This window comes from Acanthisitta chloris, unplaced genomic scaffold, assembly GCF_000695815.1.
Source record: "Acanthisitta chloris isolate BGI_N310 unplaced genomic scaffold, ASM69581v1 scaffold13365, whole genome shotgun sequence".
Lineage (NCBI taxonomy): Eukaryota > Metazoa > Chordata > Aves > Passeriformes > Acanthisittidae > Acanthisitta > Acanthisitta chloris.
Genome location: NW_008675417.1, coordinates 28779 through 46386, shown reverse-complemented (window position 1 = coordinate 46386; position 17608 = coordinate 28779). Strand labels below are relative to the sequence as shown.

Here is a 17608-nt window from a genome sequence, read left to right as displayed (position 1 = left end):
GGGAAAAGGATTTATTTTGCCTGGTGCCCTTGTGGGTTAGGAACTTCTTATTGTAAATAAATAAAACTTCATTGGAAAGGTAACTCATCAGACACAAAGGACTGGGTTTCAAGGCAAACCTGATGGCTCCTCTACCAGTTGCTTTGAAAACAGAATTCTTTTTTTTTCTTTTAGTTTTAGTATTGTTTTACAGTTGAGTCACCAAAACAGAGGACTTCTAGAGGGCAGTCCTGTAACTAGCTAGCCCTGTAACCCTCCATGATCAGCATCTTAAACTGTGGTTCCTCCTTTAAGCTCTGTGAAACTGGTACCAACCAGCACAAGTGAGGTCAGTGTAGGAGGGTGCCCAGGACAGCAGGGGACACACAGTGTCACTGAGTGGGGCACCTGCCTGGGCTCCTTAGTCACAAGTGGTGAGACAAGCCTTCGCTCTGGATATGAAAGAGGTGCCTTCCTCTAGGGAGAAGGTGGAGCATAACTGCTATTTGGAAACAGACAGCTGTAACCTCTTCTGTGGTTAACACTTCCCCTGTTATCATACACAAAAAACATCTAAGAGTGTGGGAGAGGCTTGAATCAAATCAGGGGACATATGGATGGAAACTCAAACAGTATTCAGACCTGTGCCTCCAGCCCTGGTCAGGAGCTGCAGTTTGCAGGATGTAAGGTAGACAAATGGCAAGAGGTATGAGATCACTAAATTTATTATCTTTCATTCCTTGACAGCTTTTAATTGAGTTTTTTTGAATTGAAAGAATGGCAATAAACTCTCACTAGTGGGAACTGAATGCATTTGGGCTGACAGATTGCTGCACAAGCCTGTGAGTGCTGCAGAGTCAGAATCTGCCCTTTTTTTCTAAGCAACTGTGTCCCAGCTATGACTGATTATATAAAGAAGCAGGGTACAAATGCAGAAATTGTACAAAGGAAATAGTTTAAATTTCAAACTATTGAAGCGGAATATAATCATATCCATTTTCCCCTCTTAACAGCTGGTTCACTGGGTTTTAAACTTGAATGCCATTACGCTTCTCCTAGTAAAAACAAAATAGTTTGCCCTTTGATGTGTTGATACTGAATATTTCAACAAGCTCTGTATCATTTCAGTTTCCATGGCTTAAATGAGATGTTTATTTTAGTAAAAAGTTCCTGCTCCTGAAAGTCCAGTTTGAAAATCGCATCTACAAACTGGTGCTAGGTTTAGTTTAATGATGGTCATCTTGAATAAACTACACTTATTATTCAAATTGCTAGTTTGAAGAAAAAAGGAAGACACTGTTTCAGGGGAACAAAAAAGATTTTAACTTAATTTCTTGTGACTGGCAGTTATCTCCCCAAGCCTGAAAAGTCTATTTTTATCTTTTAATCGTACTAACAAAATGGAATGAGACTGGCTGTTTAAGCAATTACCTCTGGTAATTTGTGTAGCAGGAGTAAGAACAATCTGTGCAAAAAACTAAGTGGCAGTAACATTTTCTGTTATGCTTATCATCGTTCCAGGAAAGCAGAGCTATGATGATATTCCAAAAACTGATTACATGCAGCTTCCAAGGGGCACAGGACTTGCAGATGTAATGTGTGATGAATAGGATTCAAGCCAATTACTTAAGTACAGTACCAAGAACTTCCCAATTAGCACTCTTTGTACTTTAGAAATTGAATCTTAGGGATTTCTAGATAATTCATTTTAATAACTCCTTTGTAGTCATTTAATTTTCTCTAAGCAAATCTAAGACTTTCTTAAGTATGAAAAGCCTACTACCATTTAAACACTGACAGAATACATATTCAAGACTAGCAATTTAAATATATTTCTGTTTTTAATTTTAGGAATAAGTAACTTTAGTCATAAACTACTTAAACTATATTGAACAAAATGAATTTGATAATTAATGCTTACATAACTGGGCTAGGTGCTTCAGTATGCTCAACAGTACCAACAGGAGCTTGTGGTTTTAGTGAGATTAAAACTAAACCATGCAATTTTAATTATATATTATCTGTGGTATAGCTATTTGGTAACTTTTTGCCCCTCTTTCCCATCTTCAAGTGACTAACAGGTAAACTGTAAAATATTTTTCGATGTTAAGCCTTAGCTACATATATGAGAAATTATCTAATGGGGCATACATTTCAGTGCTCTGATGCTAGAGGAAGAATGGCTACTTGTTTTCAGTGGTCACTGAAGCAGGGCCTGAGTGGGAGGGGGAAAAAGATCTCAAGACAATCTTGCACTGAACTTGCATTTTACCAGTCAGCACTGAAATATCCCAAGCACTTACATTGTGTGTGAAAATAAGACTTGAGATCTAGGTTCTTTTAAGTTTTCAGGAAAGCTTTCTTGTATCTAATTTTTAAATTGCACTTTTAAATTACACCAAGAAGTGTGACCGTGTGCTCCTGTGATCAGCTTTATCAGGTTTTTCTTTTTCCTCTCTACTCACATCCAGAACTGTTTCTGAATAATTTGTGTCAAAACAGGAAAGCAGATGAGCTGAATCAATCTTAAATGTTTAATTGTCTTTCTGCTGAGATGTAAAAATGGAGAGAATAAGCAAAATTAAAATTTTAATTTTATAAAATTATTATCACTTTTAAGTATAGATGATGGAGAACTGTAAGTTGTCATGTCTATCTGTGCTTGATGTAAATGAAACAACTAAGGCTTTGCCCTCTGGGACCTTCTTGGGTATCTTCCTACATCTATAAATCTCTGAAATCTCTTCATCATTGTATTTGGCAGGTTAACAAATTATCTGATGATGTGCTGGCTATTGCTTAAATGTTAGGTTTTAGGTTTAGTAGACAAGAAGTATACTTACGGTTCCCCCCCACTGTGAATGTTTTCATGAGAAAGCACAGGGCGCTGTGGCTGAAATGAAATGATTTGAAATGTAATAAAGATTTGCACTTTCAGTTCCAGATAGTTGGACAGGGGCATGACAGAGTTGTTGGAGACTTCATATTTTACCTTGTGTAAAACAATGGCCCTCTCTGCTCCCATCCCCAACTCAGAACAAATTCTTAAGAGATGACACACAACTGAATCCTGGCACGTTTTAAGATCTGATTTTTGGAGGCCATAACAAAAACTAAACAAAACTGTGAACTTGTATCAACAATCCATTCTATTTATAGTATAGTAGAAAGTTTGGAATAGAACTCTGCTGCCTATTCACTGTGAAACAGAAATAATATTAGAAAAGTAAGATACAACCGATGAACATCATACATTCCTTGGGTGAAGTATATTTTCAGATAAACAGAAATAAAATCTCCTATACATAATGGCAAAATCTAGAATATTCATAGACAAACAACATACCAATCTACATTACACACACACAGAGTACTAAGTTGGCAGGCATAACATGCTATGCTTTAATTAATTCTGTTTCATCTCAAGCCATGCAGGCTGCTGGGAGGCAAAGAACAGAAAGAATTTTTGAAAGAATACATTTAATTTTGTGAAAATAACAGTAGCACTTTTACTTCAGCAGAAAAAGTAGTTTGTATTTCCAGTGCAAAACTTTGTGAAAGGAACTACATTCCTTCTTAATGGAGCATTACTCACCACTAATATCTAATAAACCTAGATGCAATGGAAAGAGAAATACTAAACTCCTACAGAAACCATATCCTGCTTAGAAAGACATTGACTCATACTGATTAGAATCTGGCTGGGGCCAGAAACAGTGCAGGAGCAGCTGCTTGGGAAAGCTCTTGATGTGAGCAAGAATCATATTCTCTGTTGACTGAGGATTCCCTATAATCATGCTGTAAAGACAAGTCTGGGAACCATATCTGTTTTGGGGGTGTGGATATCAAACATGGCTCATAGCACTTTCTTTCATGAATTGAGCAAACTGCAACCTGATCTTTAAGCCATGGAATTTGTCTTATTGCCCCATGGTTGTTTCTTTCCCAAGTTTGACTATTCCAGTTCATCTTCAGTTTACTCTTGAAGATGATGTAGTCTTCCAGGAGATAAGGCAGTGGTAAACAACCCACAGTCTGATGACATAAATTCAATGGACAAAACACACTGTGGTTTGTTGTTTTTGTTTTTACTTTACCTTTTCCCTCTCAGCATCTCCAGATGAAATGAAAGTAGTTATATTTCTTTTTATCAGTTTGTGCACGTGCAGAAAATATTGTGAACATTCTCCACTTTATCTTTACAGTCTATAGAGTATAACTTTAAAAGGTGCCTAAAGATGCAGGCAGGTGGATTACAGATTTTCTTAAAAATTCATATAAATGAACGCTAGGTGGGAAAGGGGTTTTCAAAGTAAAAAAACCTAAATTGTTTATACTCTTTACTGTCTTCCCTCTCTCCTTTAACACTCCTCTGCCAGTGTACGATTACCAAATAATCCAACAGTAGAGATTGCAAATTGGACAGTTCTCAGTAAACCCCTTTCAATGGCTGGCTTGTCAAGCAACAAGAGAACAGTCCACTGGGCAGAATGCTTTGTATTTAGACTGGAATCTGATCATATTTTCTCCTAATTTTACATCAGGTCTGTAACTGTGCTGAATGCCAAAGACAGTCAGAGATGCAGAGAACTCAACCAAGGTTAAGGATTTTTCCTACAATGAAAGTCAATGTCCTAAACGATGCTACAAATGATTTAATGCTTTGAACATAACACCAAGCCAGGAAGAATCTGGGTAGGTCAGTATGATCTTCTTTTCTCGTATATGCATCATAAAATGTTTTATTGCCAATTAACTACCATAGAAACAGATAGTAAAAATCAAGGTGAATGAAGATTTTCAATTCTCTTATTGCCACAGAGAAAACTTTGACAAAATTACAATCTTGGAGAACCAGGGTGAAGTAATTGGGGGACCTTGGAGCTCACTCCCTACTCAAATGCATTCCACAATAATATCCTAGCTGATATCATAAAATGTTTTATTGCCAATTAACTACCATAGAAACAGATAGTAAAAATCAAGGTGAATGAAGATTTTCAATTCTCTTATTGCCACAGAGAAAACTTTGACAAAATTACAATCTTGGAGAACCAGGGTGAAGTAATTGGGGGACCTTGGAGCTCACTCCCTACTCAAATGCATTCCACAATAATATCCTAGCTGATATCCAGAAGCTTTTGTTTTCTTTCTCCCTAAGCTGTAATTCCCACATACAGTGACATTGACTAGACTGTTGCAAAGATTTCCAGTTTTCAACTACAACTCAGTTTACTAGACTATCTTGTTTCCTGGGAAATATGCAGGACCTAATCCCCAAAACAATAAAAATGTGCAATCTAGTCAACAGTCCCAGTTGCATGCCTTATTTTCATGCATGATTGATACACACTTGCATATAACAGTTCTGTACAGTACACTATGCAAATTAGCTGTACAATTTATGATCTTTTAGTTTTGGAATTAAAGTCATAAAGACACTACACATTGACCAATACATTCCTCTTAATATATTGGTTACATGTACGTGCAAAATTAAAATAGGGCTTAATCCCTTTTGTATGGATCTCAGTCCTAGTTTGACTCTGGGATGGTGTTGGTGTGCTACTACAGGAATCCTGGCCTTCCTATGACTGAACTTTTTGCATTGATGAACAAAGCACTGTACATGGTAGTAAACAGAGGCTTGCCAAAAAGCCAAGCTTTTGAAAGTTACACAAATCTGCATATCTTAAATTAAAATCCAAATTTTAAAAAGGGACCTGCCATAAAGACAATTGCCTAAAAGCAGCAGCAACAGCATGGAAAACAGGTCATCCTGTTAACAGTTTTAAGGGCCAAATGTTAAGAAACCACTGCAAAGAACAATTTAGTCCTTAACTGGAAGCAAAGCATAACCCATAAATTCTCATTCTCATATAGTTTAGGTTGTGGGGTTTTTTGTTTGGTTTTGTTTGTTTGTTTGTTTTTTGGTTTCCCCCTCCCCCCAATGTAGATCACCTTTTTAAACAAAATCCATGAAATTCTAAACAACCTGACCTCCTGGCTAGGTAAATACATTAAAATTATGTTACATATAGGAAAAGGCTAAAGAGTATGAAAATCTGCAATAACAGTGTTTGGATAAAGAGGACAGTATCGGGTGAACATACAGCATCAAGAGAGCATTTTGAAAAGGACATGGATTCAAACCCAATAATTCAGTCTGCATACATGCAAAAGCCTGTATTCATGCAATCAAGTATAAATTTTTGACTCTCAGAAGCTGTAATTTTAATAAACTAGAAATGCTTTGAAAGAGAGGAGTAATTTTAATAAAACCTGACTAAATATAAAGAGCTTTGATCTCTTACATCTTGTAGCACTGGAAATACCACACAGTACTGCAGAGATACAATACACTAATGGATGTATATTACAAGTTTGGGCACACAGAGACCTGTTGGCTTTATTCAGACATAGCACAGAAGCACAACAGGAAGAAAACATGGCATACTGCTACTATTGAGACACTTGGGCAAAAGCAAAATACTGAAAGACTACACACTGAGCTCCTTGCCCATGGAAATGGTGTTACTGCACACTGGGCATCCAGTACCATACCCTGTGTGAATAGCTGTGACCTCTGACAGGTGAGCTGCAGGCACTCTTAGTCATCAATGGGCTACGAGGAGGTTTACCCATAACAAATATCTCTCTCTTTAAATTAGCCTAGAAGAACCACAAAAACTTTGTCAAGTGAGAGTTTAAGAATGAAGCACCACAGGACTTTTGTTGCTTCTTTCGTACATGCAAACCAGACATGCTTTACTTGATAACAAAAAGTAATTGTTACAGGTAGAAATAACGGTATTATTAGTATATGGTATTTTCATTGTTGCCACTCTATCTTTTTTCCAAGGGTTTGCTGCTCTGGCACATGCCCTTACATGTTACAATTAAAAGATTAATCACACACAGCATATGCAGTTGGAATAGCTATTACATGTGTACCCCCTGAAGTAGCTCAGTTAATAACACAGAAAAGTTCAACAGCATAGAGCAGAAATACTGTCTTAGAAATACCAATGACAAATGTTGTAACTCGTTGCCCTTAAATCTGCATTTGGAAAGCAAGTAAAAACTTGGTGGAGAGCAAAGAAAAATCCTTATTTTGTCACTATAAATCAACTAAATCAGTTCTTGGGGAGGTGTGTGTGCAGCATAGGTGAATTCTCAGGGGCAGAGGTGAGTCAGGGAGAATATGCAAAGAGTGGAGTGCTGACATTAGAAACGTTTTCTGTGGTATTTGTGACTGCCAGTAAAAAGTGGCAAGAGAGAAAACCAGCCCCCTCTTAGGAGTGAGCTGAACAGCAACAACAACAAAGGATACCAGGAGAGGTCAAGGAGGCAGAAAAATCTCAGCATTTCTCCTTGGAAAGTGTCTTCAGAGTTCTTTGGAGGACACATCCCTCCCACCAACATGGAGCAAAGTGACACTTCCCACTCATAGCTCTTTGTATTCTATTGCTTAAATCCCTGGTCATGCTTTAGATTTGAGCCACATTCCAAATATACATATATATATATATATATGCACATATACATATGTATGCTTTTTTACATCAACAAAAATTATCAAAGTAACAGTATACAGTTTCAAGAACTCTCTGAAGAACCATCCTTCACTTATGATATTTGAGTCCTTGAAATGTCTCATGTTCTTTCTGCTGTGGTAGTTGAGAGCAGACCTTAATCATGTACAACATGCACAAAGAGAAGAGGATAGGAATTGTCCTTCCTCCTCAAGCACAGCCTCTGGACCAACTAGCAAGAAATGATGACAGCCAAACCCTGGTTACACTTATTTTCATGCAACTCTATATCCCAGCAATGTAGTCAGTTTTGACTTCTCTAAAAAGCTTGCTCAGCCTTGGGAGGAAATAAAGATTTATCTAATTTTGGAACTATTGTACAAAAATATATTGTCAATAGGAGTGTCTCTAATAATTTTGACAACTTTCAAACAGGTAAATCTATACTGATTAAGTTTATAAGGGAATCTGTACCTTTAGACTTAAAAAATAATCCAGATTATAAATGGTTTGAAAACAATAATTAAGAACTAGATCTCTGTAACAACCCCCCAGACCTTTAGTTCTTCTCAGTATTCAGGCTCTTGTGTCTGCCAGATGGAGTCATCTCCCCTACTTAGTGTCTTCCCTCCTGCCTTGCCCAATTAAGAGCAATACACTGTCTCCCATGAGCAGATCTTCTAAGTCTCAAACCAGATATTCCTTCTATTTATTTTCAGCTGGGATTAACATACCTTGCTCAATTAAGTGCAAAAAATATGAGGGTCATCTAAAAAGAATTTCAGCATAGATGAGGAATTTTCTGATTTTTTTTGGGTCAGGCAAAGTAAATCGTGCATCAAAAGCACTGCACCACCTGATAAATTATTCAAAGTTTCAGAAACAAGTGCAGTACTGTGTTTTGCCCCTTTTTGAGGTGAAACATACCTAAGCCCATGACAGATCTATACCCTGGCAAGAAGCCTTATGTCTCTCCTCTGCTTCAGAAAAACCCCCAACAGATCTGGTGTATCTAAAGACTTCCTTAAGTCCATTATGTCTGGGTTTTCTGTGAACACACATTGTAAGAAACAATAGATTTATTTATTTATTTATTTATTTAATACTGGTATTTTTGGCATAGATGCTATGATCACTTTTTCTAGGATAGTTTGTTTTTACATGACTTTTTCTCCTTTTCATAAGAAAATGAACCCTCTGGAAGTCAGTACTGGAAATTAACTTTGTCTATTTAGAGCAATTTTTCATTTTTCTGCCCCAGAGCGGCAATGCTGACAAAAACTGTAGTCCTGAAGAGGGAACAATCTTGTCCAGTCCTTGACTAACAGAATTAGTATTTAGAACATGACTCTGCAGTGGTGCTTTACTGTGAATTTTATGACTGCTCTCCCAGGCTTTGGATTGAAATTGAAACGCAAACACAAATGTTACCTAGTTTCTGTGTACTTGAATACAATTTTGTCCCTTTCAATTAAATAAGCTGCACTGCTGTCCTGGTATGGACTTGAAATTGAGTTGAATGTTTTCTGCTTTCCTGTCACTGGTATCTCCTTAAGCTATTTCATTGTATCATAATGGTTATGGTTTTGTCTTGTGTTTCCTTTGAAGAAGGCCTATCTTAGTATCACGTGTTATTTAATATTAGTAAAAAAACCCAGTACATCTGAAAAGATCAAACTCAGTGTTAGCCTTGTAATTATTTAATGTACATGAAGATTTGCAACAATCCATACTCAAGAGGTGCAGTTACCTTTAACTGTGGTGAGTCTTTCTCCTCCTGATGTAAGGGTTTAAAGAGGAGAGGAGGCCAGAGGGAAGCAGTAGTGAGGGATGTTGTAGGAATGCAGTGGGAAGTAGATGCCTTGGCAGAGTGAAATGGAAGATTAGAAGAAAGGTGGAAGGGAGGATCAGATGTTCCCACAGGAAGTACAGCTGGCTTAAATGTTTAAGAAAAATGAGAAGGAATTGTGCTATAAAACTGGCTGTGAAGGATGTAAAATGCTCAATAAGGAGTCATGTAACTAATCTGAACAATCACAATTGTTAATTTTATTAGTCAGTCTACTTATATGGAAGAAATTTCTTCCCTCAGAAATCATAAGAAGTTGCCATTTGTGGCCACAATTTCACCTCTATTCTCACATTTTTCCTCTGTGTTTTTCAGGTCAAGTAAAGGTAGGGGTAGCTGGCAAAATCTTTCTAGTTTTACATTTGGCCTAAAACATACTTTCCTCAGTATCTGATTTGCATGTGACAGCCACGGCAACTGCCTGAACAGCCTGTTGGAAGTAGGTGCTGGACAGAAAAAAAACTGATCTAAAACTGCCTAGAAACCACACAAACTGTGTAGCAATATTATGTTATTTAATGGCCAGCACACATTTGGGATGATTCAAGGATGTGCTGTCCCAAAGAGGAACTGGGGAGGGCTTCAGGAGGAAGCATTTGTCTAACTGCCAAACATAATCTGATCTGTTATTATTAGTCACATTCTCGTAACAGAGCCTACTATAAATATATCAGCTGGTGAAGTGACACGTGAAGCACAAACCACAGAATCTCTGCAGGAGGCATGTCCCTCCCTCTGGAGGCTGCTGACAGCATTTGCTTGCTGGGGCCCCTGGCTCAAAGGGGCAGCACAGAATGGGCCAGTCAGGAAAATGGTTCACTGGCTTTTCACATCAGAAGCTCAACGGCAACCAACAGGGATAGAAGGGAAAGGACTAGCACAATTGATACACCATAGGTTTTACAACAGTGTATATGCCTGCTTCTGAGAAGGGACTGTCTTCCAATACTGACTATTTTTAATCACAGAATCACAGCATGGTTTGGGTTGGAAGGGACCTTAAAGACCATCTAGTTCCAACCCCCTGGCCATGGGCTGAGACACCTCTTACTAGACCAGGTTACTCAGAGCTCAAATTTTATTGGATGCAATTATATAAAACTGTGCCTGTGCATGATACAAATGTGTAAATACAAGAAAAGGCAGAGAATTATTATACTAAGTTATCATAACACAGAAGCCAGTTTTTTCAGAAATTAAAATACCTTATCAATATTTGGTGAAGTGTATCCTTCATAAAAGACCACAGAGCCTCCTCCACTTGCTGTTGGGAATTCTAAATTCTCATGTACCAGATCCTCCTCTATATAGAGTCTTGTCAGTTCTTCTGTTGTGTCTTGTGCTCCTTCACAGAAATCTGATTCTTGAGGCTTTGACTGATCCCCTATATTAACTGACAGATCTGCAATACAGATTTCCTCTTCATTTTCAGCAGTTGCAGCTAGCATTCTGGACATGGAACCACCTTCATATGGTGAAGGGATGTTATGGATAGCACCAACATAGTCACCTTCTCTTGCAGTATCTAACAAGTCTCTAGGTATTTCAATAACTAAAGAGTCAATTATATCTCTCAGGTCTTTATCTTTTCCTGATTTGGTATTGTTGCTGACATGCTTATATGCTATGTCATGAGATGAGCTGGCTGAAGATGAGACAGAGGTAGATACAAGAAAGGACAGAGGAAGAGCTGTAGGAGAGCTGAGAGACACCTCTGTATTTGGAATAAGGTGATCATCCTTAACTCGGTGAATGCTATCACCTGGGGACATTGCCACAGTTTGGGAGGCTGCTAATGCCAAAGAATCGAGTTCTTCTAAGTCACAGAGAAAACTGTCAGGAACTGATGGAGCAATTGAGTTGCACACGTTCAAAGGTGAAAAACCAACAGTCCTTGAAAACAAGTCACTAGTGGCAGGCTGGAGAATGTGTGACCAAGAGGAGGAAACTTGTCTGGAAAGTGGGGACAATGCTTGGGAAGGCAACTTCAAAAATAAGAAAAACATGGGAATTCAAATAAATAGGCATGACAGAAAATTAGGATAAGAGTAAACTGGAAAAGAAAAATGGCTGTGCCATCATCTGGATTACAGGGTACAATTTCAGTGACCACGGGTGTTTTTTTTTTAGCAGGAAAGACATTTGAAACATGAAGCTGTATCAGGTTCTGGCTTGGGGCATAAATGTCAGACAGTAAGACAGATCTGAATCATTACATTCATGAAGGCAACCTGCATTTGATCTGCTTAAGTTATGTTACTTATGGTTGGTGAGCCTGTCACAAGTTATTAAATCATACAATTAATATTAACAAAATTTCCCCCGAATGATTACTGTTATTTTAAGAATAGTATTTTCAGAAGTACACTTCAGGAGTCATTGTTTCTTTTAAAGTGTAACAACTGAGGTAATTTCTAGTTATTCAAATGTTAATACTTATACTTTTTCTTAGCACTTCTGAGTAAATGTTTAAGAAACATCTTTAATACACTGCATACTTTTATTAAGGCATGAGCAGCTACAGAATGCATTTGTTTTGCAAAACTAACCCTCAGTTCAAAATGGCATCAACATTTGTGAAAGGTGCATTCAATTCAAACTGAATGTAGGCAGTCAGCAATGATTTTGAATAGTGACAGCACAGTACACAGCAGTATATTTTGAGTACCGTTACACAATATTGATTGAAGTATCCTTCTGGTAATAGAAACGTCCTTTTCTAAGAATGAGAGACTGGTGAGTCATACGTACACAGCATCAGTAGATATCCATTGCTTCAGTAAATACTGAAAATGCATTTTTGTAACTATTAATCCTCCAAATTAAAATCAAGCAAAAAAATCATTTGATCTCATTGTTAGAGCTATCCAGAATGATTGGATGTACACCTCTAAGTTATCTGGACTACTATAGACTGCAAGTATTAATGCAGTATAGCAGAATAATTTCAAAAGTCTCAAGTAACGTCACAGAATAAGAAAGTTAATATACTTACCTTCTGCTTGAGTTTTCTTGAGGCAAATAGCTGTATTTTATAGTTAGACAAACCTTTGTAACAGAGTCTTTTGTACCAAAGTAAACAGTATAGACTGATACAGTGCTAAAACAGAGCTAGGCTGCTACAGTATTTCCTCACCTTTCCTCTTGAACAAGGGCCTCTATGCTGTGGTTTTAAGGTCAATAATTCAGCTGAGGAGACATTGCCGTTTTTACTTTCCCATGGCTACAAGCTGCACTAGATCTAAAGATATGGATGGACTAGGCCAAGTTAAGGAGAGCAAAACTTGCTTCTGACTTGTATTGCTTATTTATTCTATTGCCATTAGGCCAGAGAAGTTTAGTTCAATTGCTCTAGCAGCAAGGAGGAATAGGAATTGGAAAAGTCGCATCATTAAGTGTGGCAAACTCCAGAATACCTTCAGGACTACTGAAGTTCTTCTAAGTAGTTGGGAACAAGCTGTCTTCTTCCATGGTATTGCCATTTCTGAATACAGCTGAATTCAGAAACAAGATGTCTGTTTCACAGTCTCAGTAGAAGTTTGTTGGGTTTTTTTAGTTTATGCTACAACCCAATGATTGCAAAAGTATCCTATGTTACAAAAAAGGCTTCTTCCAATTTCCTCTCCTACAGAACTAATTTAGTAATAACTGACTTAAAAATAGTGGCAGGGTGGTTTTGTAATATGGATGTAAATGCTCTGAAGCATAATCTGTGCTCAGCAAGGATTACGGGGGTGACACAAACACCAGCCTGCTCCATAGAAAAAGGGGAGACACATCTTCAAACACAGAGAGACATCGCTGGAATATGGAGCACCCAAAATGCCTCATACTCTTGACTTGCCTTCAGGAAGCTCTGGATTCTTGTAACAATAAGGGGCCCTAACTTATGAATACCTCAGTTGGCAGCTACAGAATTTGATGGTACTTGAACAGTTTTGTTGAAATAGAAGAGAGACAATCTAGTTCTTTGTTGTGACACATTCTGGAAAAACAAACGAGACCTGTTCTAGCAACTATCCCAAACCAGCTAATATTGTTTAGTCACAAGCAGTATTTATAGAGGCCACTGTTGCTTGTAAATGACATCTTTCAGTAGATTTTACAAGCCCAAAGTCGTAAATAAACGTGGAATTGATTTCAGAGTTGAAGCATGTAAATGAGCAACCACATGCAAGTATATGAAAATAGAAAAGGGGACAAAATCAACTGAAACAGAGATTAATTGCAGGATAAGAAGTTTATAATGACATACAAAACCCACTGCCTATGCTGAAGAGATAAACAACAAGGAAGAAGAAGTTGCAGAGAAGTTTCTATCTTGAGTGTTCAAAATCATTGATAATATGTTAATGCTAATCACAGTTTGTATGCAGAAACTTTCTTAGTTCCTATCACTGCCAAAGATGTTATGTTCCCTGCACCAGTGACTGTGAAATCTCACAAGTGAATGACAAATTTCTGCAATGATTTGTGGTGGTTACCTAGACTAGCAAGGAACCTATGAGACACATTTGTGAAAAATTACTACTATAAAGGTTTGAGTTTATTGACAATGTGATTACTATCACCTCACTCCTAAATGAAACAATACTATCACTGTTGTACCACTTCAAAGAGTGTACTACAGCCTCCTCTTAGACTGTGAGTGGCAAAAGGAGGAAGGTTTTAGCACAGAATCACTAGCTGCTCTCCATTGCTTTGAAAGGCACAGAACTGGTGTCCCATGTGCTTATGGGAGCATAGGCTTTTAGGACAGTTGTGTTATGGTAATGTCTTCACAGTGCATTATGAAAAGTCTGCTAGACATATCCTTTATGCTCAAATTCTTGCTGAGATTTCCAAATAAATTTTTTTCTGTTGACTTGATTTTTCTACCAAAATTTTGCCTGGCCCTACTCTCAATAATGTAATAGCTAATGAATAAAAGTGCACAAATCCTGTCAGAATGTAAGACACATACTTGGCTATTAAAAAGAATTTATTAACAAGATCGTAATGCAATTCTATTTATCCTGGAAAGAAAATGTAGAGTACTTAATGCCTCAGTTATGTATTATGTTAACAAAAAAATTACAGGTGCTTCTAAACCCACTGCAAGGGTGACAGCAAAGAAAAAAATTCTTACCTTAGTTGAACTTAAATTGTGTATTCTGTCACTAGAATAGCTTTGGGGTATTGGAGGATCAGGGTAGTCATCAACATTTTTTGATGCATTCTTTTTGACGACTTCTACATAGGAAACAGGGAAGATGCCTTGTCTGTTGGTTCCTGGTATTTTACCCTCATACCAGTTTTGATCAACTCGCTTCAGAAGAATTACTCTGTCTCCCTGAAATGCATTATGAAAATGAGTTATCATCACATACATTTTAAGTTAATTTTGTGAACAGTAAGTATTATTTTAACACATAGCATTATTTTCAATGCAGTGCTGTTTCCCATCAGTCTTGAGCATCATCTCCATTTTCACATTTCTCTTTCCATTTATATTAACCATGTATAAAACTACCATTCCAGCAATACAAGGGGCTAGTCAGGGACTGCAAATGCTATTCTTTTATCAGAGGCAAATCTCATGTAGTCTCCTACTCTTGGTTGGGAGATTAACATTTACACTTCTCCTTGGAGTGTTATAATTGTTGGCCAACTACTAGCTAAAACCTTAACTATAATACACAGTAGTGACTGCTATGCCCATATTTCCTTAAAGGTGATAAAGGTTTAACAATGAAATCCATGCAAGTGCTTTGCTATCAGTTAAACTGGAGTAAGTAGAGGTAGAAAGGTAAAAACTGAGTCCATGGGAAATACGAGAGAAGGCAGTGCTTTGCTGTGTAAAATAGATGGGCAGCAAGCTCACTCCCTGTTTTTAGAGAGCTTAGCAATTGAAATGGAAAACATCAACTTTCTATACAAACATTTCTCTGTAGTGAAACTTCATGAGCTACCTCTTCTTTGTTCTACATAATGTGCTTTTTTTACTATGTGTCTTTTTGTAACAAATCCCTCCCGACTCTCTTTGGTTTCTTTAATTTTGTTTCTGTAGTTGATGTGTGGAGTTCACTGAAATTGCCTTTAGTGAGATGAACAAAAGAAAACCAGTGCAAGTTAACTATTCAAAACAAACCAAAGTTGGGCTGTAAAGTTCATGACCACCATAATAAACATAAAAGATAATTTTAAGAAGAAATAAATCATCAAATTACCCCAACCCTTAATTTAAGTTCCTATTCCTGATTTTTTTTCAGACCTCTTTGACATTTACTCATTTCAAATGAGTGGAAAATACCCATTATCTTTAGTAATGCTGGATTAGGCTCTAGGTCACCAACAAACAACAGTATCCTTACTTCTATTTCAAAAGAAAAACAAACCACCAAAAAGCTTCTATAAACACTAATTCTTAAAAAATAAGACACAGAACTCCTCAGTGGATAAGAAGGACACAGAAGAAGCATGTACATACAAGAAGTAATACAACAAGTATTTAATATCTGCAATAATAAAGTTTCTCTGCGGTGGCAATATTATCTCACATACTTCAGAAATCAAACAGTTATTTTGCTCATATGCAACACAGTATAAGCATAGGAAAGATTAGAACATTATAAAAAGGGAACTGTTTTTAAATGAAATATTTGCAAGAACTGGTGCATTCACAAATATATACCTGAGCCTTTTTTCTGTATCTCTTACTTTTTTCTATTTTTTTTTCTATTTCTTCTATATTAAAAACCTTACCATAATAACTGTAACAGCCAGGAGTAATTATTTAAAAAAGGAATGGATAATAGAGATGAAAACACAAAATTCAGGTGGGCAGTTTGCATGTGCTAATCTACCACAATCCGATTTACATACACAACATACTTAGCCTATTTGCAGGTAGCTGTAAAAGACTTCAAGCCAACAAGTTACTATGTTAGAAGTTTCCTACCATAACATTGCTTTGTGCATGGCAAAAACTGAATGCAGAGTGCACCAAAGCACAGGATTTTAAATATATATTGATTATGTGAAGCAGTAGACACTGTAAAGGAATTTTGATGGAAGATAGTTCTAAAAATTGTACCTTTCTAAGCGATAACTCCACATTTGTGTCTGCACTGAAATTATATTTGGCAACAGCTTCTCCAATCTCTCCAATCTGTGCAGGGGGAGGTGGCCTGGCAGGCTGTGCTTTTTCTGGGGGAGAAAGTTTCTAAGGAAAAAGAAAACCCACATATTTTCATCATTCTCATGTGATTTGAGGACCTATTGCCCAAATTAATTAAAGGAATTAAAACAGAGAACAAACCTCAACATAAGAAATCGGGAATATTCCAACTCTTCCATGGTGCTCACCCTCATACCAGTTTTGATCAATTTTCCTGAGGATATAGACAGTGTCTCCTTTCTTAAAGGACAGCTCTCTGTAACAGATTAATTTGTATCAGATGTTTATAGCTTTACACTGAACTCTCCTACCTGCATAGTTCCTAGGATCTTTACTGTCTGGATCTGAAACAGAATGTAACAACTAAACATTTGAAGAAGAAGTGTCACAGCTGTGGTACATTTACCAGGTGATGGAACTGTCACAGCTGTGGTACACTGACCAGTTGATGGCACTTTCACAGCTGTGGTACATTGACCAGTTGATGGTACCATATAAAATCAAATGATGCACATTTATGAATCTCCTGTGGTACCCATAAGTTATACAGGTCTTTTATACTGTGACTCCAAGAAATATTGCTAGTTATTACCAGAGCACTTAGTATGGCATCTGCATGCAAGTATGAGATCTTTTGGATCACCTGTTTAAGTACTGCTTTTATGACAGACAGCAGAAGGGTATTTGGTATTCTGTATGAAATCAGTAGGGAAAACCATAAAGTATATCTCATGTCTCTATAGCCTATCACTACCTTTTTGCAGCAGAACAGCTTGGTGTGCTTCTGCTCTACACATTTCTCTTTCAACACAGATATTCAGAAGCATGAAGAACACAGGATTATGTTCTAACCATTTCTGGTACTCAGAGCCTGTGATATGTTTAATGTTGGATACCAAAAAAAAGGGAATTATCAAAATCAAGAATATTTTCAGATCCTGGCCTGGGAGATTTTCACCATATAATCCATTTGGTTTTTCAACAGCTAATCTGCTGTTCTGATAATTCAAGTTCTGAATTTGCTCCCAGACCCAGCTAATATAATTCTAATGTCAATGCTGGGTCATATCTAAAGACTGTTTAAAT

At 37.2% G+C, this 17608-nt stretch overlaps 1 protein-coding gene across 1 annotated transcript in view; it reads right to left on the bottom strand.

The window, feature by feature from the left end:
• Positions 1-17608, bottom strand: part of SORBS2 (sorbin and SH3 domain containing 2) — a gene marked incomplete at its 5' end in the record, with an annotated part of 46708 nt that overhangs the window by 1483 nt on the left and 27617 nt on the right. The window contains 4 exons of the mRNA XM_009075751.1: positions 2823-2872; positions 14492-14695; positions 16439-16567; positions 16664-16778. Coding sequence (XP_009073999.1) covers positions 2823-2872; positions 14492-14695; positions 16439-16567; positions 16664-16778 — 498 coding nt within the window. The remainder of the gene's footprint in view (positions 1-2822; positions 2873-14491; positions 14696-16438; positions 16568-16663; positions 16779-17608) is intronic.